Consider the following 25,824-nt stretch of genomic DNA (forward strand, 5'->3'; position numbering starts at 1 on the left):
GTAAAATATTCAGACAGTTTGTAGTATTTAATAAGTGTTGTCATTTTGGAGACTAAAATTGTGTAAATTGGAGTCTGCCAATGCACAATTCACAAATATCTTATGTTCCTACCATGACCTACAAATAAGTTTAGAACATATTCGATTAAATTTAGTATATCAAACAAGAACTCATATTATCAAGATGGCCGGTAAAGGGTAAAAACAAAAGTTCAAGAAACATAATTATTCATATTTTATTTGTTTTTACATAACAGAGAGGGAATGGACCTTTCACAGTAATTAAAAGGAAATGGAACAATTATTTGCTGGGCCATTTAGGCCTAAACAGTTAACACTTTTGCTGCCTTCAAGAAAAATCTTGCGTCATACTTGTCAGAGGTCTTACGTAAATTTGAAAACATCGCAGGCAAAGACGTTTCAATCGGTTAATCAGGTAGGAGCAAGTTTCAAGGATAAAAAAGTTAAAGGGTCACGCCAGGAGCGATAACTTACTTTACCAAAATCAAGTTTACATTAATTAGTATCAGGTCTAGGATTTCGTGATATTTATGGACAGTCTGTAAATTTTTGGACGATCCATAATTTTACAGATTTTTTGATCTGTAAATTTACAGACATGAACTAAGAAAATAGTAGAAGTTGCATTAAAATTCAAAACCGCAGGTTAAAATGGATAAGGTTACTTATTATATGAATAAATGTAACAGTATGGTAAGATTCAGAACAATTTGATGACTTTCAATTTTCACTTTTAACAAAAATTTCAAAATCATGATACAAAGATGAAACTCACCCCATTACCTTTGTAAATATAAACAATCAATATAACAACTTGTCTTAAGCTGCGGATTTTAGTTTAAAACTAAAAACAGCAAATTTCACATTGAATATCTTTAAATTTATGGATTGAATAATCTTTAAAATTCTAGACCATCCATGAATTTACGGACAGTCCGTAAATATCATGAAATCCTAGACCTGAGTAAATTTAAGTGCATAATTTGCCATAATTTTCCGGTCAGAGTTATGACCCTTTAATGATTTTTATTTTTAACAGTGCTTCCATTAGTGGAAGCTTGGAAGTCATTTACTTCTGATTTTGGCTTGTGACTTTCAAAATATAGCCCTTTTCCTTCTTTACCAATGGGTACAAGTCAACCCGGCCCCAAGTCAACCCGGCCTCAAGTCAGCCCGGCCCCAAATTGGTCAACCCGGCCCCATTTTTTTAAAATTATTTTTTTGCTTTAAAATATAAACACTTATCAAGAAATAAATAAAAATTAACAACAAAAGTTTAACGGTGATATCTTTTATTATTTATGTTATATAAAAACTATCAATAATAACAAACAAGCAACACGTGCATAGTTTACTGTTTTTACCGTCGCGAAAATAAGGTGACGTCTGTCTTCAACCTTAACCCTTCTACGATAGAAGTTTTGAGAAAAAAACTAAACTTTTTTTATTTACAAATCATGGAAAAGAAACCTTATTGTGTTCAAATCATTACTATGTTATTGTATGTTAAGAAAAAGAATTGACCAAAAGCACACTAAAGTGTTTCCATTAACAGTTTTTAAGTAAGATTAATTATAGAGATGCTGCCATCTAACACAGGTATCTCCTGTCTGTCGCGCACAATATATCCACAATCAATACAGTTATCAGTCATAATGACATAAAATGATTAAACACAAAACACTTTCAATTTTTCAAACACTTAGTAATATTCCAATACTTTTTTACACAGTAAATATTCTTTGAAAATAAGTTAATAAAATACGAAACAAATATTAATTATACCGATGAACGTATTCAATAAAAACATTCAAATGAACTGAAAAAAAGATTGTTGTAAACTTAATTAACTCGAAATTCTATGCATTTCTTTCCTAATTATCGCATTAAAACTTATGAAACCATCTTTAATTTACATCGAATTTAAAGGATTTGTTTTCACAGCTATACCTTTTTTGTTAATTGATTGCTTTAAACTGTTTCATTATCACATCTGAAATAATGTTGAGTTACATATAATTGTTGATGTTATATAATTATTCATTATCACCATTGCGTATTAAAGTCTTAATCGGCGCAATTAAATTTACCTACACTTTTATGCCAATTCGCGTTTTTTTACTATTGTTCTATAGTTGATAATATTCAATTAATAATTTTATTCCATCATACAACAAAATGACCTGAAGAGTTTTCTTTGAAAAATACATATTTTGGGGCTGCACTGACCAATTTTGGGGCCGCATTGACCAAATAAAAATACTGTGGGGCCGGATTGACCAATTTTGGGGCCGGGTTGACCAATTTTGAGGCCGGGTTGACTTGGGGCCGGGTTAACTTGGGGCAGGGTTGACTGTAATTCTTACCAATTATCAAAAAATACGCAAATTCCTGCGAGTATTGAGATTCGAGGCATCACAAAAAGCATGATTCCCAGTGACCTAATATGAAATTAGGCAAAGCCTATGAACGGGGAAGTCGTTAAAAATTTCCTTTCATTCTTTCCGTTTTAAAATTGTCATTCGGTATTACATGCACCGCTTCCGTTTTCACTCGGAACACTCGACCTTTATTATTGATCCGAAAAGTTGAGATTTGTTCCGTTATCGGAATACTCCGCCTTTTATCATTGAGTTACATTGTAAATGGCGGCGCCCGAAAAAAACTGACACTGAAAATTTCTTTGATAGGTATAGAATTCTATATATTTTTTAATTGTTTTTTATTTGATTTTCTTTTAAATATGCACGTGTAGTCTATAGCCGGGCAAGCCAAAGCCCGGACCCGCTTCGCGGGCCCGGTCTTTGACTTCCTCATATAAATTTCTCGTACACAAAAGAGTGAGACTGCGAGAATAACGAGTGATTATTTAGTCTGCAGTATCTCTGATCCAACACGAGTGACTCAGAGTAAATAAGATTGATTTGGTATGATATATAATTGATTTATTGCAAACTAGTCAAATCGGCCCCAAGTCAGATCGGCCCCAATTCAAATTGGCCCCAAAACTAGTCAAATCGGCCCCGAAAGTAGTCAAATGGGTTTCAAAACTAGTCAAATCGGCCCTAAACTTATTAATTGGTTATTGAAAATGACAGATGTCAAGTTGAATTTCATTAGTAATATTTTTTAACAGAGGCTAATATAATGATCATTGACTGATAATTGATCATGAAAAATGTGTATGATACAATATAAATATAATTCATATAAATTTCTAATTTGTATAATATCATTTAAATGAATATACATTTATATTATAATTGTTGACTTTTTCATACTTTCATTTAATTTTTATGCTTGAAGCTATCGTGCGAAACTTTCAGCAACGGCACTGCTGAAGAAGATATTTATCAATATGCATGCAACATTTAAAAAAGAAAATGAAAAATGAATAAAGAAAAAAAAATGGGGCAGATCTGACTTGAGGCCGATTTCACTTGAGGCCGATTTGACTATTTTGGGGCCAATCTGACTTGGGGCCGATTTGACTGTAAATCGATTTATTAGTTAAACTAATGCTCTTACTCTGAACTAAAACCCTTTTGTCTTCTTTACTCCCAGTTGATGTAAATCTGACCTTTTAATCATGGCATAGATCAGATAATGCAAGAAAATGAAATAGCTTGTAATGAAGTCCGCTCTGAAACAAACAACTTCTCAGGCTTTACTAAGTGTTTGATAAAACGGCTCATATACTGAAGAAGATCCAACATTCTGTTAAAAAACTTATATTTTTCCCCCAAGACTGGCGCATATCACAAAGAAAATTTTAGAAATTGGTGCAGAAATAAAATATTTACGGTTATTTTCTTTTTCGAATTGAGCAAATTTTTGTCTTAAAAACAATGCTGAAAATAAAGTTAAAATTTTATACAAAGTATCAAAGATGCATAAATTTAGTTTCATTGGAAATAACAAAAATATTTCATGACAGCAGCTTATTGTTGATAAATTTGTCGACTGAATTTTTTTTTAGCTTGTTTTTAATGAAATAATTTTGTGGAAATTCCCCCTTGAATGAAAAATATTTGAAAATCATGCGAAATTCCCCCAGTGCGTTGACCCTGGCCCCAGTCTCAAAAATGCTAACAAGAGCCCTGAGCATAATATGATTTTATTTGATCATATACGAGGGGTGATCCAGAAATAACCGGACTGGGCGCATTACTTACTAACTTAGAAATAGACAAAGAGAAAATCCCGAAAAGATATCTGACATTAATTTCAATGTTTAATGCATGACTCCTGAAAATTTCAATGCATTATGGCAATAAACAACACTAATATACATACAAACACACTTTGTGTTCTGCGTGTGCTGGGGCAGTCATCAATCAAACGTTGACGGCGTTGACGTTACCCAAAGTTATTCTGACAGTCACTTTTCTATGTAATCACCGTTTACATCCACACACTTCTGATCTGGCGCTGACTTTAGACATATTTAATTGTTCAGTGATCACTCGATGTACAGTCCCGTAACTATATCCAGTAACATCACAAACATCTAGTATGGTTACACTGTTATGTATGCAACATATTACATGTATATAATTTATATCTAACCAGTTGGTATTTCCAATATTATCATTGTTCTATTTTTAAAACATAAACTACATGTATGTACTAAAAGGTTCTTAACTGTTGTAAAAAACTCATGCATTATATTTAAATAAAAAATTTCTAAAATAATCTTTATTGTTAAAGTTGCTAAATTATAATTACTGTAGTAAATAAAAAACTATTCTAAAAACTTCTTAGTTAATATATATAAAAAAACATTTTTCATTACTTGTACCTTTTAAGTCATCAGTAACCTTTTAAGTCATCAGTTACCTTTTAAGTCATCAATATATTTAAAGTATTTTACAACTTAAATATTAAGTAATTTATTAAAGCTTAAATTATTTTAAAATAGTTAAAATTATTCTTGTAAATTTTATTGTAAAAATTTATTCTAAAGTGTTCTTAAATTTAACTTAAATTTAACTGTGCTATTAAAAAAAAAATCATTCCAAAATCAAACTAAACATTTAAATTTTACATTTTATATTTTAAAATTCAAAGGGAATTTTTAAAACATAATTTTTTGTTTTAATTTTTTAAAAAAATTTTTTTGTAAAAAATTTTTTTATTGTTTCAAGTTTGTTGCTGGCTTTTTTTTCCCGGTTTCGGCCCGGGGTCGTAACAGAAATTTGGGGCTCGTCCGGGAAATTAATTTTTTATTTTGGGTTCTTATTGGAAAAAATTTTTTCCATTTTTTTTTACATTTTAATTTTTGACCGGGATTTCTTTATTAAATAATTAAAAGTTGGGTTTTTTAAGTTTTACCCTTTTATTTTTTTAAATTTTTTAAAAAACATCACTTTCCCAATTTTAAAAAACCCGCAACCAAGCATATGTCTTTTTAAATTTTAAAAAAGTTTTTTAAACTAAAACCCTTCCCCGAAGGTAAAAAAAATTTGGGAAAAAAAAATAATTTTTTCATCTTGCAAAAAAGTATAATTTATCAAAAATTAAATCTTCAATGCTTAAACAAAAAATTAAAAATCTTCTAATTCATTATTTTGTAAATAAAAATATTTTTAAACAAAATGCACTTTCTCACATTGTTAAAAAACACTCTAAAATTTCTAAAATAAAAATAAAAAAGCTTAAACTTCAATTTAAATTTAAACTAAAAAAAATAAAATTAAAAAAAAAAAAAAAAAAAAAGAAAAAAAAAAAAAAAAAAAAAAAAAAAAAAAAAAAAAAAAAAAATAAAAAAAAAAAAAAAAAAAAAAAAAAAAAAAAAAAAAAAAAAAAAAAAAAAAAAAAAAAAAAAAAAAAAAAAAAAAAAATTCAGTTAAAAATAAAAAAATTAAAAATAAAAAAAAAAGCAAATCAGTTTAAACATAAAATAAATTCAAAATTTAATGTCACTAAAAATATTAGGCTTGTTCCACCTTTCCAAAAAAAAAAGTTAATAAGTATTTTCTTCATTTTAAAAAGGTTGCTAAAAATTTAAAATGGCCAAAAAAGCACTAAACATTACTTTTACAAAGCGTCTTAATTGGTAAAGCGCGTAAAATCTATAACACAACTTACTGTTAAACAAAGCTCTAATTATAATAATGTAAAAAAATTAATTCTTAAAGGTTATAAGTTAGTACCAAAGGCCTACAGGCAAAAATTCAAAAATTCTAAAAAAAAATTGGTCAAACCCATGTCAAATTTGCAAAAAAAAAAAAACAACTTTTTAATCGGTGGTGTCTATCTAAAAAAATAAATAAAAATCATAAAAAGCTCAAACAGCTCATGTTAGTTAAAAAGTTTAAACGTTGCATTCACTCTAATGTTAAATCTTTCTTAAATAAAAAACAGGTAAAAACTTTAAAAAAAGCTGCCCGTCTAGCTAATAATTATTCTTTAACCCACAAAGTCTCATTTATGAATAAAAAAAAGTCCACACCCTCACATTTTAATTCCAAGTTCAGTTCTGGTAATTCATCTGGCTCGTCTAGTCAGTCAAATACTCCCAAACCAAAGTCATCAATATATTTAAAGTATTATTCAACTTAAAAATTAAGTAATTTATTAAAGCTTAAATTATTTTAAAACAGTTAAAATTATTCTTGTAAATTTTATTGTAAAAATTTATTCTAAAGTGTTCTTAAATTTAACTTAAATTTAACTGTGCTATTCAAAAAAAAATCATTCCAAAATCAAACTAAACATTTAAATTTTACATTTTATATTTAAACTTCAGGTATTTGTACGTGCATAATTTGTTGTTTTAATTTTCTTTAATAATTTTTCTGTAATAAATTTGTTATTGTTACAAGTTTGTTGCTGGCTTTTCTTTCTCGTTACGCCTGGCTCGTAACAACATGCCTGTTGCTGAGAATGATGTCTTTGATTGTGTCAACAAACGTCTAAAACCTTCTCTTCAATCATCTTCTAGAGATTGCCTGCCTTCACGGAATCGCCGATGCCATTCAAAAACTTGTGTTTTTCATACTATCTTTCCTGCAGATGACTGTTTTTTCATTTCATAAGTTTTTGTAGGTGAATAACCAAGTTCGCACCAAAATTTAATAATTTTGCGCTGTTCTGGATACTGATGTGACGCCATTGTCAAGACACTAGCGGAGATGATGTCCAGTTTGTTGTTTGATAACGGAAAACGTTATGACATTGTAACTTTGATAAAAGACGTCAATGACGTTATGTCAAACTGACGTTAATTGGCTCCAAAATGAGAAGTCCAAAATATGTTCAATATAAGCTATAAAATAGCAATTCGTGAATGAAAAATGACTTCCCCCACTCTTGCGCTAGTGTGTTTCCATGACTACGCATAAAACAACGGAATACATCTGAAGAATACTATTTTAATTTCCAACAGAATCAGTTTGATCTGAATTACGTTTGGTACATACTTCATGCAAAAATCGTAAAGAATAAATATGTTAGAGAGTAAGTCGGGTTATTTCTGGATCACCCCTCGTAGAACAGATTTTAAGTTCAAGACAACCTGGTAAAACAGTACACATGGCCCATGCTCCAATTTCTCAATTTTTTGATAAAGGTGTATGTTCATGTCTACTTGCTACTAGCACAATAGATATGTACATGTATGTCAATCACCACTGTAAATATTAAGTCATCTATCTTATTTACTGTGAATATCAGACTTGAAAAATTACCCCAAAATCTTGACATTGTTTTGAACAATGGACTTTTTTACTTGTAGTGAATCTTGGCGTTTCCATAGCTCAAAAATGTTGGCAAAGCAGTTTAGGGTAATTTAACCTGATATGGTATATCATCATAGTTAACTCATAAATCACACTTTTGGTAGCGATTTGCTTCTGAGTTAAATATGGCAAATTTTGATTTCTATTACAGAAATGCACCTTTATGCAAGTAAAACAACTGAAAAAGGAATATAAGGCTGTACGTAAACTTTTATTAAGGTCAAGTACCATTGACTGCCTCCCGTCAAGGTCATCTTTAGGTAAGAATATGATTTTTTAATGGTCTGGGTGGGTAGGAAGGGACTTCTAAGATATATATGAGCCGTGTCATGACAAAACCAACATAATGGGTTTGCGACCAGCATGGATCCAGACCAGCCTGCCAATCCACGCAGTCTGATCAGGATCCATGCTGTTCGCTATCAGTTTCTCTACTTGTTATAGGGTCTGTGAGCGAACAGCATGGATCCTGATCAGACTGCGCGGATGCGCAGGCTGTTCTGGAGCCATGCTGGTCGCAAACGCACTATGTTGGTTTTGACGTGACGCGGCTCATATGTAGATCTGCAATGCATTTGTAAAAGACACTGGCTTTGAAAGATTCTACATTGGATAGTAGATTATTTTATGTATGAAAGTTATCTCTATCCATGTAACTGGCTTGTAGAAGATTTTAGCCTCGAAGATCTCTTCCAAATGAAACTAGAAGGTTTCCATGATTATGACTTAAAAACACAATAAAAAAAAAATATTACTAACATAACATATAGAGGATGTTTTCACAAAAATAATATTCTTTTTGTGTATTTGTATGATTAAATGTGAAGCTTATATTTATTGCAAAGACTGATTTAAAATGTTTATTATGTAGTACAGAACATTTTGTTCTGGTATATATGTAAAGAGGTAGTCTTAAGAGTAATTCAAAGTTAGTAGTTACTCTATATTATTTATCCCCTTGTGGCTGAGGGGTTGCCCTTAAGGGTTGAGGCACCAGAATTGATGCCACCATTCATCCCTGCTTGTGGTTAAAGATGACTAAACGAGTTTGAATTACTGGAGTCTATGCATCTCTTAGCTTCAGGGGGTGAGGTGGTTTTGACCTAAGTTTGTTGTAACACCCAAGGTTAGCCAAAGTGATCTTTCCAGTTTCATCACAATATGATGTAAATTGTGTTGGTGCACCATATATGCAAACAAAACAAACATTGTTATTTATTTCAGGAAACTATCGCTTTTACAGTACTGAAAAAGATGAGGCGAAAAAAAATGAGAATAAAAATGAGGATAAGAATAAAAATGAGGATGAGAAAAAAAAAGATGATGGAAAGAAAACAGACGAGGATAAAAAACATGTCAATACAACAGAATTGCTAAGGATAACCAATTCTTTAGATTTTTGTATGAATATGTTTCTACTAGATGGGTTATGGTAAAGGCCCATTAAGCCCCAAAAAAATGCTAATGCATTAGTATTATTTCTAACATCTTTTTGTGTCGCCTTGAAAAGGCAACATATAGGGGTCACTTTTGTTGGCAGTGGTTGGCGTCCCCTAAGGCTTGTATGGAGCATAACTCAGTCACATTAAGTCAGATTGACTCCAAACTTGGTATGCATGCTTCTTTCAATAACCATAAGTGCAGTGCACAAGAAGCTTAATTTTTTAGTTATTGCCCTTTGTTAAATTTCATACTTTATTATTGTCTGGGCCATTTCTCCTAAACTATAAAAGATATGGACTTGATACTTCATATGATGATAGATCTCATTAAGAAGAAGTGCAGTGCACAAGAACACTTCTTATTTTTGGAGTTATTGCCCTTTGTTAATTTTCATACTTTATTTTTGTCCGGGCGATTTCTCCTAAAGTATAAAAATTTCAGGCATAAAACTTTATATGATGATAGATCTCATTGAGATGAAGTGCAGTGCACAAGAACCGGTACTCCATGACTTTTTAGTTATTGCCCTTTGTTGATTTTCTTACTTTATTTTTATCACGGCCAGTTCACCTAAGCTATAAAAGCTATGGACTTGAATCTTCATAGGATGATAGATCTTATTAAGAAGAAGTGCAGTACACAAGAACCTGTACTCTGCACTTCTTATTTTATGAGTTATTGCCCATTAGCACTCTTGACAAATAACCTATATTAGTGACAGCTATACTGTTCACAAGGCGACACATCAGACTTGCAGTTCTAGTTTATTTTTGGCATCCTGTTACAGTTTCCAAAATGATATTCATTTAGTATAGCTCAATCATCTTTCACATTTAGTACAAGTACAGATATAGTGATTCAGTATTTTGTATAGAAGCCTAAATACCACTTTGTTCAGATTTTGCTGCTAAATGACAAATTATTTCTTCTTCTGCGTTAATTTCTTAAGGTCATCAAACTGCTCTAAATCCTGTCAAAGGGTATAAATGGCCTACAAATTTAGGTCACATAATAAGAGTTTTGTGGGTGAAATTTCATGTCACATAGGTTAACTATTAACTTAACCTTTAACCGTTGACCTTTTGTATAAGTTTTAAGAAATAGCAATGAAATGTTGACTATGTGGACATTAGATGTTATCATGTTAACCTTTGATGATCTCAATAATGACAGTATGATTTAACTTTAAAGTTTAATTTTTAGCTACCATTTTCATAATAGGACTACTTGTAAAATCTAACATGGTAAATTAAAATTTGTTATATAGCATAGTCTAGTACGCAACATTTAAGCACTCACACTAACTGACCTGAGCACACTGTAATCGATGGGAGTTTGTCCTTTTTAGCTCACCTGTCACCGTTTTCCGTAAACTTTTACTTTAAATGACATCTCTTCATAAACCCAGGCTGTCAACCACCAATTCCTATAAAACTCCTATATTTTGGGTCGGAATCCTATATTTTAAAAAGCCTCCTATTTTTCCTATATTCTCCTATATTTTGAATATTTTTCCTATATTTTTTTAAAAATATATTGCCAAGGAATTCAAAGAGATTTAAATTTTGGTACTGCTTTTGGCCTTTTGTATTTTACAGGTAAGAGAAAGTGTATGCCTGCATCAGCATCACATTACTATGCTCAAGGCTGCTGTGCTCCACATAGCAATCTGCATGGTCACCATGAAAAGCAGTGCATCAGTATGTCAACTTTATTACAGGTGACCATTCAGATGATGGTCATGCATTGCTGTAATTTTCTGCCGGGATGCTGATGCTGTGGTTCAAAGCTAATGCAGGCTGTCCGCTGCGTCCCTCAAATTCCTAAAAAAAAGTCCTAATTTTTCAGTTTTGCTAAAATCCTAAAAAAATTAAAAATTCAAAGGGAATTCCTAAAGATGCCCTATTTTTTCACTGAAATTCCTCATTTTTTTTATCTTTTGTTATAAACATACTTATAACTTGTAACCATTTATATCATATCATATTTAAAAATGATCATTATGAAGCTGTTGTAACACAATCTTAATTAAAAACATGTATAAATTGTTGTCAAAAATTATTGTAGAATTTGTTTACTCACAACTCTTTTATTTAAATCTGCATAATATCAAAACAACATTGTAAAGTACTGAATGGGTTAACGTAGACTTTGAAAAATTAATTCTTTCCCTCATACTTATTTATCCTTTCCAATGTCTCTGTAGAAGAAATTGCTTATTTTGCTACATAATTATCAATTTCATTCAATTCTTGTTCTTTTCATACATATGGTGATATTTAGGAAAATGCAGACTCATATAATTAATCTCACTCAAAAATAATTTGGCAGTTCAGTAATATAATGCTCATTTCCAATTACAATGTACACACATTTTGCAATTATGTGATCTAGATAAACTGCAATTGAATGGTCTCTGTGATGAACTTTTTTGATGTGCAATTCTTTGTGTTGATTATATATGCTTCCCATTTATTCAAATGACTGTACTAAGGCAAATGCCTTTTTCCTTTTTACTTGTACAAAAAATTTCATTTGTCCATATTCAAAAGCTGCATTGTGCAAGAATTTCACTGTATAAGAATTCCTTTTAGACATTTGTGGTTATAACATTCCCAAAACATAGGTAAAACATGTTCTTTTTGACATGTTCAGCCAGTTTAAAAATATGGTTTGAACATGATTTGACTAAGACCATTTCCGCAGGGGAGGCAGTTGACCAGTGAGTCCACACTGGTAGCACCTTTGCTCTAACTAAACTAGAACATTATTTGTGAGTTACTTTTGTGTCAAATATGCAAAGATTAGCCCTCATCATGGTCCTTTGGGACCTGAGTTTATTTAGTTATAAAATTACAAATTTTAGCCCTAAAATTTCTATTACGTACCCTAAAATTCGCCCTAATTTTATGTTGGAAGGTGCTGAACAGCCTGCTAATGGTGTCCTTCCCTTATACGGTAGACATTTTATTGTAGAAACAGCATGTGTAAAAGTAAGAATAATTTACATTTATATAAGCATTGGTAAGTTAAACAATTTAAGTTGAAAACTCCTATTTTTTGCCTCAAAATGGTCCAAAAACTCCTATATTTCGTGCAAAAATATTCCTATATTCCTCCTTTATTTTGGATAAGACCTTGTTGACAGCCTGTAAACCACTAAGCCAATTTCATCCAAACTTCACAGGAATGTTCCTTTGGTAGTGACCTAAAAAAATTGTTCAAAGAATTAAATTCCATGCAGAACTCTGGTTGTCATGGCAACCGAAAGAAAAAACTTTAAAAAATCTTTTTTTAAAAAAACCCAAAGAGCTAGTGCTTAGATATTTATCATGAAACATCTTCTAATGGGTGTCTACCAAGTTTGTTCAAATAAAAGCTCCTGGGTTAAAATTGGTCCCGCCCCGGGGGCCTATATAAAGGTAAGCTATTTTAGGGCCATCATGGCCCTCTTGTCATACATTTTTGATGAAATAAGTATGTGTACATGACACATGAATAATTTGAAACATTATTGAATATGTTTTATTTTGTTTGTAGGGATTGCTTTTCTTATATCAATCGTGATGTCTTGGTTTTTGTCAGGACCAAAGCCTGAAGGCAAAACAGTGAAATATGAAGAGTTTGTGAAAGACTATCTTATGAAAGGCAGGGTATGTTACAACATTATTTGGAGAAGTTTTGTTTGAGCATAATGTGATCATTGTTAAATTTTGTTCATCTTCCATAGTTGTCTGCAATTTCGACCCCAAGATTTTGAATTAACTTCACTGGAATGAGCCTCAGATGTTCCTCGTCAAATTTTATGTTAATGTATTCTGTCAGATGCACAGAGAGGGCAGCAGGTAAAATAAGAATTTCAACAAAAAATATTTTTATCAGAAACTATAATGCTAAAAGCTAAGATTATTGCAACTTGTGAAGTAATATTGCATAGTGATTTGATTATGTCCCTATGGTCAGAAATGAACAAAAACTGTGGCGTGTGATATAAAAAATGTATATAAAAAATTTGTCTGAAACTACAAGAACAACAGTTTAGTAATACATGTAATTGCACAATATAGTATGCCTGTTGTGTAAGAGACACTGGTTGCATTCATCTTCCTTGACTTTTACTCCTCGTTGTCCTTGAGATCTCTCCTCATTTTCTTCGAAATTTCTCCTCATTGTCCTTGAGATCTCTCCTCATTTTCTTCGAAATTTCTCCTCATTGTCCTTGTGATCACTCCTCATCCTCCTTGAGATTACTCCTCATCGACATAGAAGTTACTTCTTATTGTCCTTGAGATTACTTCTCATCTTCCTTGAAATTACTCCTCATTATCCTTGAGATTTCTCTTCATTGTCCTTGAGATTTCTCCTCATCGATCTTGAGATTACTCCTCATTGTCATTGAGGTTACTCTTCATTGTCCTTGAGATTTCTCCTCATCGATCTTGAGATTACTTCTCATCTTCCTTGAGATTTCTCTTCATTGTCCTTGAGATTTCTCCTCATCGATCTTGAGATTACTTCTCATCTTCCTTGAAATTACTCCTCATTATCCTTGAGATTTCTCTTTATTGTCCTTGAGATTTCTCCTCATCGATCTTGAGATTGCTCCTCATTGTCCTTGAGGTTACTCTTCATTATCCTTGAGATTTCTCTTCATTGTCCTTGAGATTTCTCCTCATCGATCTTGAGATTGCTCTTCATTGTCCTTGAGGTTACTCTTCATCATCCTTGAGGTTACTCCTCATTGTCCTTGAGATTTCTCCTCATCGATCTTGAGATTGCTCCTCATTGTCCTTGAGGTTACTTTTCATCATCCTTGAGGTTACTCCTCATTGTCCTTGAGATTAGTCCTCATCATTTACAATGATAAAACCCATTTGTTGAATAATTCAATTATGAACTTAACCTTTATTTGACCTGGACTGCCAATGTCATAATGTTGAAATTTGCTTTAATTTTCATAATTTTGTTATTTATGTACAAATTTGATTTATTCTTGGAGAAAAGAACACATGACATACCAACATATAGAATTATTTTGATATGACATTAACCTTTAATTGACCTTCAATTTTAAATTATTGAAATTTGAGTAAATTGTCATAACTTTGGTATTTTTTTACAGATTTGACAGACAGTCATTTGACCAAATTGCATGTCAAATTATTCTAAAATGACTTTGACGTTTGAACGACCTTTACCCTGAAGGTCATATTATTGAAATTTGATTATTTTGTATAAACTTTGTAATCTATTCATAGATTTGATTCTTTCTTGAACAAAAGAACTTTTATTGCAAAACTGACATAAAAATTTAGATGTGACCATGACCTTTTATGAACCGTCAATGTCAGATATGATATGTCACATAGACTCTAGTTATTTTGTAGTATTCTTCGATGATATATTTTAATAGGCAGGTTTCCTTTAGTTTTTCAGGTTAATGATATGCACATCTTTTTTTCAGGTTAGTCACGTTACTATTTATGCAGGACGTGACGGACGTGCCGTAGAAAGACCCCAAGCAACTCTTTATCCTGTAAAATACAAGGTATCAATTCATGATTTTTGAAAAAGTACAATGTAATATTGAAAATACTTAATAAAAAAATGATTAACATGTTGTTTAGATTATACATGTATAATAACCTATAAAGTGGCGGCATGGCCAAGTGGCTCATGCGTCAAATTAGTACTCTTAAGGATCATTTTTGGTGTGGATTCAAACCCCTTCAGAGGCAAAACGTTGCTTCCTTGAGCAAGAAATTTTACTCTCGTTGCTTTATACTGATTGGTTTCAGGAAACAGATTCAAAATGTGTCTATAAGCTTTAAGCTTCTAACACAGTGGAATTTTTGTATTGTAAAAGCACTGGCTGCTAGTTAATATCTGGCTCAAACATAAATGTTTTAATGGGTTATTAAACTGTTAGTTTCTGCTAAAAAGTACGTAACATGTATCTCTAAGTTGGATATATCTGTTTTATGTGCACATTCTGAGTGGAGCAATAACCATCATGATGTATATTTTAGTGTTCATCCATGCTGTTCTACAGAAATTAGAAGATAGCAACCGGAGAATGTTTCTTATTTCTGTAAAACAGCTATGGATGAACGCTATGATACTTAGTGTCAGGCTTTATTTGGCTTCATTAATATTCACTTAATTACATCACTATCTGTCTATATTTAGCTCGACTATTGGATAAGAATAAGTAGAGCTATCCTAGTCACCCGAGCGTCGGTGTCGTCGTTGGTGTAACCACTTATGTTAAAGTTTTTGTAAGCCTCAAATATTTTCAAAGTCCATTGACATATGGCTTTGAAACTTTGCACACTTGTTCACCATCATGACCCCAACCTGTAGACAGGAGGAAGTAACTGTATCAAGCATTTTGACAGAATTATGCCCCTTTTTTGACTTAGAATTTACGTTAATGTTTTTGTAACACCTCAAATATTTTCAAAGTCCATTGACATATGGCTTTGAAACTTTGCACATTTTTTCACCATCATGACCCCAATCTGTGGACAAGAGGAAGTAATTCAAGCATTTTGACAGGTTATGCCCTTTTTTCGACTTAGAATTTACATTAAAGTTTGCATACAACCTCAGATATTTTCATATTCCATTGACATCTGTCTTTGAAACAAGTGGAAATTTTATACATTTCTTTGAGAACATAATAGGACCATCTCCAAGGCCTATATCTGTAACATGGATTTAAAGAAAAATTTGGCCCATTTGTTAACTTAGAAAACTTTACATTATCAAGGCTCTTTTACTATCAAGCACTAAGAATAGTTGAGCGTGCTGTCCTACCAACAGCTCTTGTTATGAACATGGTTCAAGGAAGCACTATGAAAAATATAAGGCGACTATGAATGGAATTTGATATAGTATCAACTTTTGTTCTGAAAATTAACAAACAGAATTTTTAAGAAAAACAGCATTTTTATTGGATGACAAATAAAGCTGGACAAGATTTAACTGTTTCATCACTCGCACATTTTCCCTATTTTTAGGAGCATCAGTTGTTTCAAACGAGGTTATTGTTTTTTATTTTCAACAGAACATGGCTGACGAAAAGTTGAATATTGAGTTGGCAAGTCATGGTTTTGAGAAAAAACTGCGCCAGCTTGAAAGCGATTTAAATGTACAGAAGACAGAGAGCATTCCTGTTAACTACTCTGATAAGTTAGTTTTATATTTTGTTGTGTTTACCTCAGATTATTATCATGTATTACACATAAATTTGAGCCCAAAAAAAAATCTGTATTGTTTCCTTTTTAATACCCCCTTCCCTCTCTTCACTGCCACATTTTATAGAATAAAAATCGTACGTTATATAGATTTAAAATCCATAAGGAAAGGGCAATCCAAAAAATCCAAAATATTTTTCTTTAAAAAATAAAACAATTATTGACTCTCCAGTAATGTAAAATCATTAATAAAAATAATTCTGTATTATATATTAGTTCATAATAATAAATAATGATTTTTAGTTTGACTTTGGACAAGACCTTATATCTTTTTGTTTTATTTTAGAGTTTTACTCACAGAAAGGGAGCATCAGTTGCTTAGGATTATTGCAGCTTTTTATGTATTTTCTACAGTATGGATATTTATGAGACTCCGGAAGTTTGTGACTCGAAGTAAAGATAAAGTACCTAAAGATAGTACTGTAGAAGTAGGTTTTCATTTATCTTTTGTAACTAATAGAGAATATTGCAAGAGATTATTAAAATTTAGTTAACATGACAACAATGTGAATGAAGTAAAAGTTCACATTTTTACTCTTCTATATATCAAGTTTTCAGTACAGAAAAAAAATATACAAAAAATATACCACTCATCAGGTATGAAAGTAAATCATGTACAAGAAATTCGGAGTATTTATCGATACATTGGTGTGTCACCATCATGTGTCATCCGACATCGATGTATCGTCAATATGCTTTGCACTGAATCAATTACAGCTCTATGTTTAGAAATGATTCATTTAATTGCAACCATAATTGAAATTTTGAAAAAAAAACAATTTGTTCAATTTTTTAACTTTAATTTTTATAAAAAGAATCTTCCACATTGGTTTTTCCACATCGGTTTTTCCAACACCCAAGTCTTAAAATAGCTCTACCTTTGACTAGTTGCTCATAAAGATGTTTATTTATATTTGCGCTGTCCAAGAAAAAAATCCTCGTGCTATTAACAGCAACTGTAAACACAAATCACTCTTTAGTGCATTCTTGCTTAATCTCAAAAAAATAAATTCATAATGCTACTTGCCCTGTAGGCAGATGATACCTTTAGCTTTTACTGAAAACCGTTTTCTGTTATTTATAAACTAATTGTCACTCTCTTATTTGGAGGTCAATGTTTGGATGCAAATATCTTAGTTTTAGGTTAAATTTTGGGACAAACTTTATTTCACTCTAAATGAAACTTATTGAGCATATATCAAGTTGATTTTTAGAAGATGAGGCTTTAATTCAAATAAATTGATACTACTAGTATCTTAAAATGTAAAATGTTGATACTAATTAAAAAAAAAAAATTGCTTGCAATCTTCTTGGCTTCACAAACTTTTTGAAATATCAATGCCTGCCGTTAAAGCCCTTTTGTACATTATGTTGTGCCCAAGAAGTCACCTGAAAAGAGAAATGATTCAGTGACTTTCAAGCCTGTTGGAGTATTGTCTGTACATTAAAGTCTACAAATTTTAATACTTTTTCAGAAATTATGGGATGGCAGTATAATGTCTGAGTCATTTTCGTTAACACGTGGAGATAAACTGATGAAAGAGAAAATGACCTTCAAAGATGTGGCAGGACTTCATGAAGCTAAGACGGAGGTGTTCGAATTTGTGAAATATTTAAAGAATCGAGATTTAGTTCAAGTAGGTTTAGTTCTCACTTGTTGTCTAACTATTCAATTTGAAGCTGTTTCATACCTTTTATTTGGCTCGATTTTAGCTGAACTATTTGAAGAATAGTAAGGCTGTCCTACCCACACAGGTGTTAGTATCAGTCTCTAGGTCAGTATATGACTTTGGTTTAAGTTTAATCTGCATTGTCTTGTTTAAGATCATATCTCTTCAACCTCTACAGATATTTGCTTGTAACTTCAAGTATGATTGTGTTGGAAGCTATAAACTTATTGAAACACTCTCGAATCTGTTCCTGGAACCAACCAGGACTAAGCAATGAATGTAAAGTTTCTTGCACAAGGAAACAACGGCTTGACCCTTACAGGGTTTGAAGTTCCCACAGCAATCCTGAGATTACTAGTCCGATGCGTTAACCACTCGGCCACGCCGCCCCTATCTTCTTTCCTTATATGTATAAAATTGTGCCTCTTTTAATGACGAAAATACAGTAAAAATTGTTTTTTATCTTGAATGTTTTTCTCCCAATTACGTTTGAACCTCAACAGAACTTACACAACATACTTTAGCCATGTTTTACCAATTGCTCAACAAGGTGGATTTATAAGTCTGCTGTTGGTATTTGAACACTTTATGCTCTTAATAACTAAATGAAGTAACAGTTTTTACTCTTTTTTTTTTTAATAAAAGTCAAAATAAGATATTAGAAATTATTAATATTTGTTGTCGATATTTGAATTTTGTATCTATTCAGAATGACAAGACTTGGTAATACATGTAGTCTTATTTGTTTTGTTTAACAGAAGCTTGGAGCAAGACCACCTACTGGAGCACTTTTGTTAGGACCTCCTGGATGTGGTAAAACATTGCTGGCTAAAGCTTTAGCCTCAGAATGTGACGTACCATTTTACTACATGGCTGCCACAGAGTTCATGGATATGTTTGTTGGTAATATTTTATTCTATAATTGAGCCGCGTCATGACAAAACCAACGTAATGGGTTTGCGACCAGCAAGGATCCAGACCAGCCTGCGCATCCGCGCAGTCTGATCAGGATCCATGCTGTTCGCTTACAAACTCTATAACCAGTATAGAAACTGATAGCGAACAGCATGGATCCTGATCAGACTGCGCGGATGCGCTGGCTGGTCTTGATCCATGCTGGTCGCAAACCCATTATGTTGGTTTTGTCGTGACACGGCTCAATTATATTGCTATCACCATGATTATTGGTACATACCTATCAGGAAATAGATATCAATTTTAAGTTCGTTCTAGAAAAATGCAAAGTTTGAGTTTAAATACTTTGGAATATAGTAATGAAGGCAGGTAGTTCTGATTGATTAATTACAAAGCATTTAAACGATAAACCTTGTATTATTACACTTTAAAAATTTTCTTTTAAAGACTATAATGCCCAAAGCTTAGATATTTAGCAAGAAGCATCATCTTTTATCTTCAACAAAAGTAACATATTAACATATATCATTATCCCAGGGTAAATATTTGCCTAACCCTTGGGTTCACATATTTTACATGAATCTAGGACAACACATTAAAATCTTCTCAGAAATTGCCATGTACAGAGCTGAGATTTTTGCCATGTAGTGTAACCTGGTTCACCATAATAAAATTTTATATAAAGGTCAAAATTGGCCAAACCATAGGGGTCAATTACTTTACATAGACTTATATGGGAAAGGAAAGCTTAATCCTCTTATGTGACACTACATGGCATAGATGTTTTACATTTAACATTTCCTATTCGTAGGTTATATTAATAATGGCACTGTAGTTAAAAATTGCCCTGCCTTTGGATCTTATTTGTAACATTGAGTTGTATAGGAAACTTGATTTAAAAATCTCTTAATAAACAACACTGCCCAGAGCTTGGATATATGGTATAGTGCGTTAATATGTAGCCACCTGCAAAATGACGCGTCATTTGTTTGAGTCAAACCAGCAATTTTGGATTTGTTCTTGTGAGGAAAGTTTCCAGCTAGCTTACAGAGTGTTGGTGGTTCTACTCAGATGCTCACTTGCACCTAATATAATGCACAGAGGGCACCTGAGGTCTTCCCCCCACCAGTTAAGTTGGAAAGTGGCCATATGACTTTACAATGTTTGTGTCACTTAAAACCAACCAAACAAACAAACTTTCACATGCTAATGTTTGAGTGGTTAAGGTTGTTGACTTCAAACCAGATTCTTTCATGTGAGAAAACTATCCAGCTAGCTTACGGAACGTCAGTGTTTCTAGTCAGGTGCATTATTGAAGGCACAAACGGGCATGTGAGGTCTTTCTCCACCAGTAAAGCTGGAATTGCCAAATGACCTATACTGGTTGAAGAGATAAACCCAACACTTGGTGTAATTTTTTTATTTATTTTTTCTTGTCAACAAACAAGCACATGGTCACCTAGTAATAAAGGAGAAGGACAGACTGTGATGAGATTTTTAAATTTGGTAAACTTTTAAATGTGTTTATGTTGACCACAATTTTTTGTTACAAAAACAGCCACAAAATGTTCTTTTTACTTAACTTCCAGACGGTAGTTAAGAATTGTCTTGAATACAGGGTAGTGACTTGGGAAAATTTCTTTAAAAATTTGTTAAATTATCAATAAGGCATAGATAAAGCCAATCTCCTATGCAGTGATCTCCCCTTATCAGTACAGAGATTTCTGCCATCACAAACATTGAAATATCAATATTTTAATATTTTATATTTTTTAGCTTTTTAATTTATTTTTCATTATTTTGTATACTTTTGATAATTTTTTGATAAAATATAACTGACGTAGGTACAAAAAGTTAAAAATAAAACAGAAAGAGAAAAATGACGTTAGATTTTCTATGTAACGGTCGATATTTACATTTGAATTTCGAGGTTACGTCATGTGACTTTCATCATCATGTGACGTCTGTGAAGGCAGTGATTACAATTCTGCCAAGGGAGGTAATCACTGTGAGGAGTTTGAGATAAAGCGTATAAAATGTTAAAATAAATGACTAATTCTAATTTTCAAGCTAGTATTTACTTTAAAATTAAAGTGTCGACTTTATCTACTGTCCAGGGTTAAAAAGACCATGTTTCGGATACCTTATTCAAGACCTTAAGGAAGTACAAGTTTCCATTTAAAGAAAGGAAATTTGCACATGATTATAAATGTTTGAACCTAACTTTGTTTAGGTGGGTAAAAATTTAAAATATACACAAAAATAAAAAAGATATTTAGAAAAAATAGTGATTTAGTGACGGAGTTATCTCTCCAACCAGTACTGTACCAGTGCGACATAAAACCCAATCAAACAAACTTTTACATACTAATGTGATTAGCTGGTGTCAGTTATAATCAGTTGTTGATTCTACTTCACAATTTCTTCTAAAAGCATCTCACCACTCATACCCCTACCTCCCCCATCCCAATTATATCTTTACAGAGCTTTGACATATTGCATAAGTAAAATAATGAACATTCTGTTCAAGTTCAGTAAATAGAGGATATTGAATGAGTGTAGGTTTAATACTAGATTTATTGAACGAGTTGAATAAAATCATATGCGAGCCTCTGGCGAGCATATTGTTTTATTCAACGAGTTCAATAAATTTAGTATTTAATCTACACAAATATAATATTCTATTTATCACATATATAAAATAAGAATGGTAAACTGTTAACAATAGTCACTTTTATTTGACATGCCTATAGTGTGACGCTAACATTAGCGCGCTTAAATAGCGCTATGTTTATAGCGCAAATGACGTCACATCAAAGTGTTAATACACTTGTGTAATATCGTATTTATTAAATGGCTTTATTACACTCCCTCGCCGCGGTTTATCTGATAAAACATTGTAAGACAAATGTATGTTATTAACTTAATCTTATTTGAACTACAATATTTTATTGTTTTTTTTCTATTTTATTGAATTATTTTAGGTGCTGGAGCAAGCAAAGTACGAAAATTGTTTCAAAACGCTCGCGAAAATGCTCCTTGTATTATTTACATTGATGAAATAGATGCAATTGGTAGGGTCAGGTCAGTACATGATATTTTAGTAATTATTTAAATACATGTTCTATATCTTAAACCATAGTGGTGGTAATAACAGGTATGTATTACCAGTACAGAGTCATGCAGCATTTATAATATCAAATATGGTAAACATTTGCTTAAAGTAATGTTTTATTTGTAATTGTTGCCGAAATCAGAATTTACTTAGTCAAACAAGAGTTAGAACTATAATGCTGTATAGTTTTGGAGGAATGACTTTGATAGCTGTAAAAGTACTTCGACATTTCAGGGAGCAGTCAAATCAGTCTAAAAACACTGCTTCGACATCTCAGGGGGCAGTCAAATCATTGTAAAAGTACTGCTTCGACATTTCAGGGGACATTCAAATCATTGTAAAAGTACTGCTTCGACATTTCAGGGGGCAGTCAAATCAGGCTAAAAATACTGCTTCGACATTTCGGGGGGCAGTCAAATCAGTCTAAAAACACTGCTTCGACATTTCAGGGGGCAGTCAAATCAGGCTAAAAATACTGCTTCGACATTTCAGGGGGCAGTCAAATCAGTCTAAAAACACTGCTTCGACATTTCAGGGGGCAGTCAAATCAGTCTAAAAACACTGCTTCGACATTTCAGGGGGCAGTCAAATCAGTCAGACGAACAATTGTTAAACCAGTTACTGACAGAGTTAGATGGTATGAATGAGAGAAAAGATGTAATTATCCTAGCATCAACAAATAGAGCTGATGTGCTTGACAAGGTATCTTATCTACTATTTGCACACTTTCAATATTTAAGCCTGTATGATCACGTGGTAAAGTTAGCAAAAGAGAATAGTAACTCTTTTTTTTTTGCAAAATAATGATAGCATGGAATGTAGCTTAGAAAACAACTAAAGAAAACAAAAGAAATGACTTGAAATGGTGAAAGGTCCAAAAACCTGTCAACTACAATATTTGATGCTTAGGAGCTGTATAAAACAAATACCCTATTATGTAAACTATGGGTATAGTTTGCTGCTGTTATTTTTGTAATCGATTTTCGTCTGCCGGCGTCCGTCCTTAAACTTTTACTTTCAACAGCATCTACTCTTAAACAACTAAGCCAAAGTTTCATCCAAACTTTACAGGAATGTTCCTGGGGTAGTCACCTTTGAAAATTGTTCAAAGAATCATATTCCATGCGGAACTCTGGTTGCCATGGCAACAGAAAGAAAAAACTCCTATTGAAAATCTCAAAGAGGTCCTTTGACTTAAAGATAAAAGAAAAACACACAGTTACAGAGATGGTTACAATGTGATACACAATTCACCAGCATTTGGCACAACTTACTTGGTCTGTTCTCACTGCATTTATTTCTATCATGTCATAGGTAATAATATTCCAGGCCAGGTTTACACAAGACCATTATATCAAGTGGTTCTAATAACTTAACCATAACCTGCTGAATTTCATAAATGGACTTGTCCAGCTTCCATTTTTGGAACTGTCCATTATCAATTTAGGTGATATCAAGATGAAGATATAATTATCAGCATATATTTTAGAGTCAGGACAGACTGGGTAGATGGACAGGCTGTCCTTGCTCAATATTGGTGGTAAATGCAAATCAGTATGGTAATAGTTAAGTGGTTTCAAACAAAAAAGGGATACGTGTTTTTGTAATCAAGCAAAACTAGGGTATATTACTAGGACAGATCAGTCTGGTGTGAGTGCAGAGTGGTCAGTAAGGGTACCATGTCAACATGGTTACCATGTTAAATATCTGTGTGTTTGACACATATAACCCAGTGCTGACAGTACAGATTGTTGTTAGCTTATATAACTCTTGTTTCTAGGTGAGGGTTATATTACAAACAAGGTCATATAACTTGGCAAAAGTCTATAATTATAACAAATTATATTTTAATGTAGTAATTATATATTACAAATACTGCATAATTTCTTTATTTGAGAAAAAAAACGTGACATCATAATGTCACAAAACATGATAACACAACACGTAGCTGTGTATATAACTGATATAAAATTAGCCGTGTCACGACAAAACCAACATAATGGGTTTGCGACCAGCATGGATCAAGACCAGCCTGCGCATCCGCTTACCAACTCTATTACAAGTAGAGAAACTGATAGCGAACAGCATGGATTCTGATCAGACTGCGCGGATGCACTATGTTGGTTTTGTCATGATGCGGCTCAAATGTAAAGCAATGTTACAAACATGTAGTAGTGTACTATTAACTATATATACACTGAAGGGCACCTGATCTCTTCCAACAGTAAAGCTGGAACGTCGCCATATGACCAATACTGTGTCGACGTAAAACCCAAACAGTCAAATATACTTTAATTATTGTATTTAATAAAACCTTAAATGAAACATATTCCTTTTCACTTGTATCTTTATACAGGCATTATTACGCCCCGGAAGATTTGATAGACATATAATGATAGACCTTCCCACGCTGTTGGAAAGAACAGAATTGTTTGAGCTTTATTTAAACAAACTAAAATTAAAGAGCCCAGTGTCAACATATGCCAATAAACTTGCCAAACTAACACCTGGTATGAGTGGTAAGTATACATTACTAGATAGCCGCGCCATGACAAAACCAACATAATGGGTTTGCGACCAACATGGGTCCACACCAGCCTGCGCATCTGCGCAGTCTGATCAGGATCCATGCTGTTCGCTTATAAACAGAGAAAACGATAGCGAACAGCATGGATCATGTACAGACTGTGCGGATGAGCAACATGTTGGTTATTTGATTAAGATAGTTATTAATGAAAGTCTTTATAATTTAAAAGGTGTTGAATTTGACCAGTGGTTTATTGGCAGCTGGTGAAAAAAAGCCTGGAGCAGATGACAGGTAACACATCAGACTTGTAATCTAAGACAGGAGTGATGGCTCCGTGGAGGGAAAAAAAAATATTTTTCTTTGAGCAATAAAGGGTACACTCATTGCTTAGTACTGCTGGATGGTTCAAAGAACAGATTGGAGTTTGCCTATTTGTTTATAGTATCCTTCACAAATGAATTGAAACAAATTCTGTATTAACTATATCTGGAAAATTGGGAGATCCACAGGGCGCAATGAAAAACATATATAGGTGAAAAATCACATACTTTAATCAAGTCTGCTTATGAATGAGGGTGAAAATTATAATATTTTGTTTGAAAAGTGTATATTGGTAAAATCTGTTATTGTTATATTTGTAGGAGCTGATATTTCTAATATATGTAATGAGGCAGCTATACATGCTGCAAGAGTTGGTAATACTGAAGTCTCAGCTTCTGATTTCGAATTTGCAATAGAAAGAATTATTGCTGGTGAGTTATAAACAGGTGGTCTGACATATTGACATTCTGCAATTTTTAGCGCATTTTCTTTTCACTCTATGCAGGGAGTCCTTGGCTGAGTGGTTAAGGTCCTTGACTTCAAACCACTTTCCCTTTACTGCTGTGGGTTCAAAACCTGACAGGTACTTTGGAGTCTTTCATGTGAGGAAGCTATCCAGCTAGCTTACAGTACGTCAGTGGTTATACTCGGGTGCCTATTTGTGCCTGAAATAATGTATGGGAGGGCACCATAGGTCTTCCTCCATCAGTAAAGCTGGAAAGTCACCATATGACCTATACTGTGCTGGTGCAAAATAAAACCCAACAAAAAGGAAATTCTCTCTATGTTGTTTTGATGAAAAAACAATAAA

The 25,824-nt window shown here is 32.5% G+C and overlaps 1 protein-coding gene across 1 annotated transcript; it reads left to right on the plus strand.

Moving 5' to 3' along the window:
- On the plus strand, window positions 1-25,470 carry LOC132749930 (paraplegin-like). The gene is made up of 13 exons (XM_060739873.1): window positions 1-436; window positions 7,915-8,023; window positions 8,988-9,164; window positions 12,747-12,859; window positions 14,671-14,754; window positions 16,276-16,400; window positions 16,752-16,893; window positions 17,941-18,102; window positions 18,894-19,038; window positions 22,035-22,134; window positions 22,744-22,867; window positions 24,522-24,684; window positions 25,334-25,470. Exons 1-13 carry the CDS (start codon window positions 293-295, stop codon window positions 25,453-25,455), a joined length of 1,710 nt encoding a protein of 569 aa, XP_060595856.1. The 5' UTR covers window positions 1-292; the 3' UTR covers window positions 25,456-25,470.
- The last annotated feature ends 354 nt before the right edge of the window (window positions 25,471-25,824 follow it).

Source organism: Ruditapes philippinarum, unplaced genomic scaffold (assembly GCF_026571515.1).
Source record: "Ruditapes philippinarum isolate M1 unplaced genomic scaffold, ASM2657151v2 ctg4794_1_1_1_1, whole genome shotgun sequence".
Classification (NCBI taxonomy): domain Eukaryota; kingdom Metazoa; phylum Mollusca; class Bivalvia; order Venerida; family Veneridae; genus Ruditapes; species Ruditapes philippinarum.

Bases quoted from the DNA above. Each gene is read 5' to 3' on its own strand.
- LOC132749930 (XM_060739873.1), top strand. From the start codon at position 293: ATGGAACAATTATTTGCTGGGCCATTTAGGCCTAAACAGTTAACACTT. The intron at 14,755-16,275 runs GTATCAATTCAT...TATTTTCAACAG, and splicing joins TTTATCCTGTAAAATACAAG to AACATGGCTGACGAAAAGTT. The intron at 24,685-25,333 runs GTAAGTATACAT...TTATATTTGTAG, and splicing joins ACTAACACCTGGTATGAGTG to GAGCTGATATTTCTAATATA.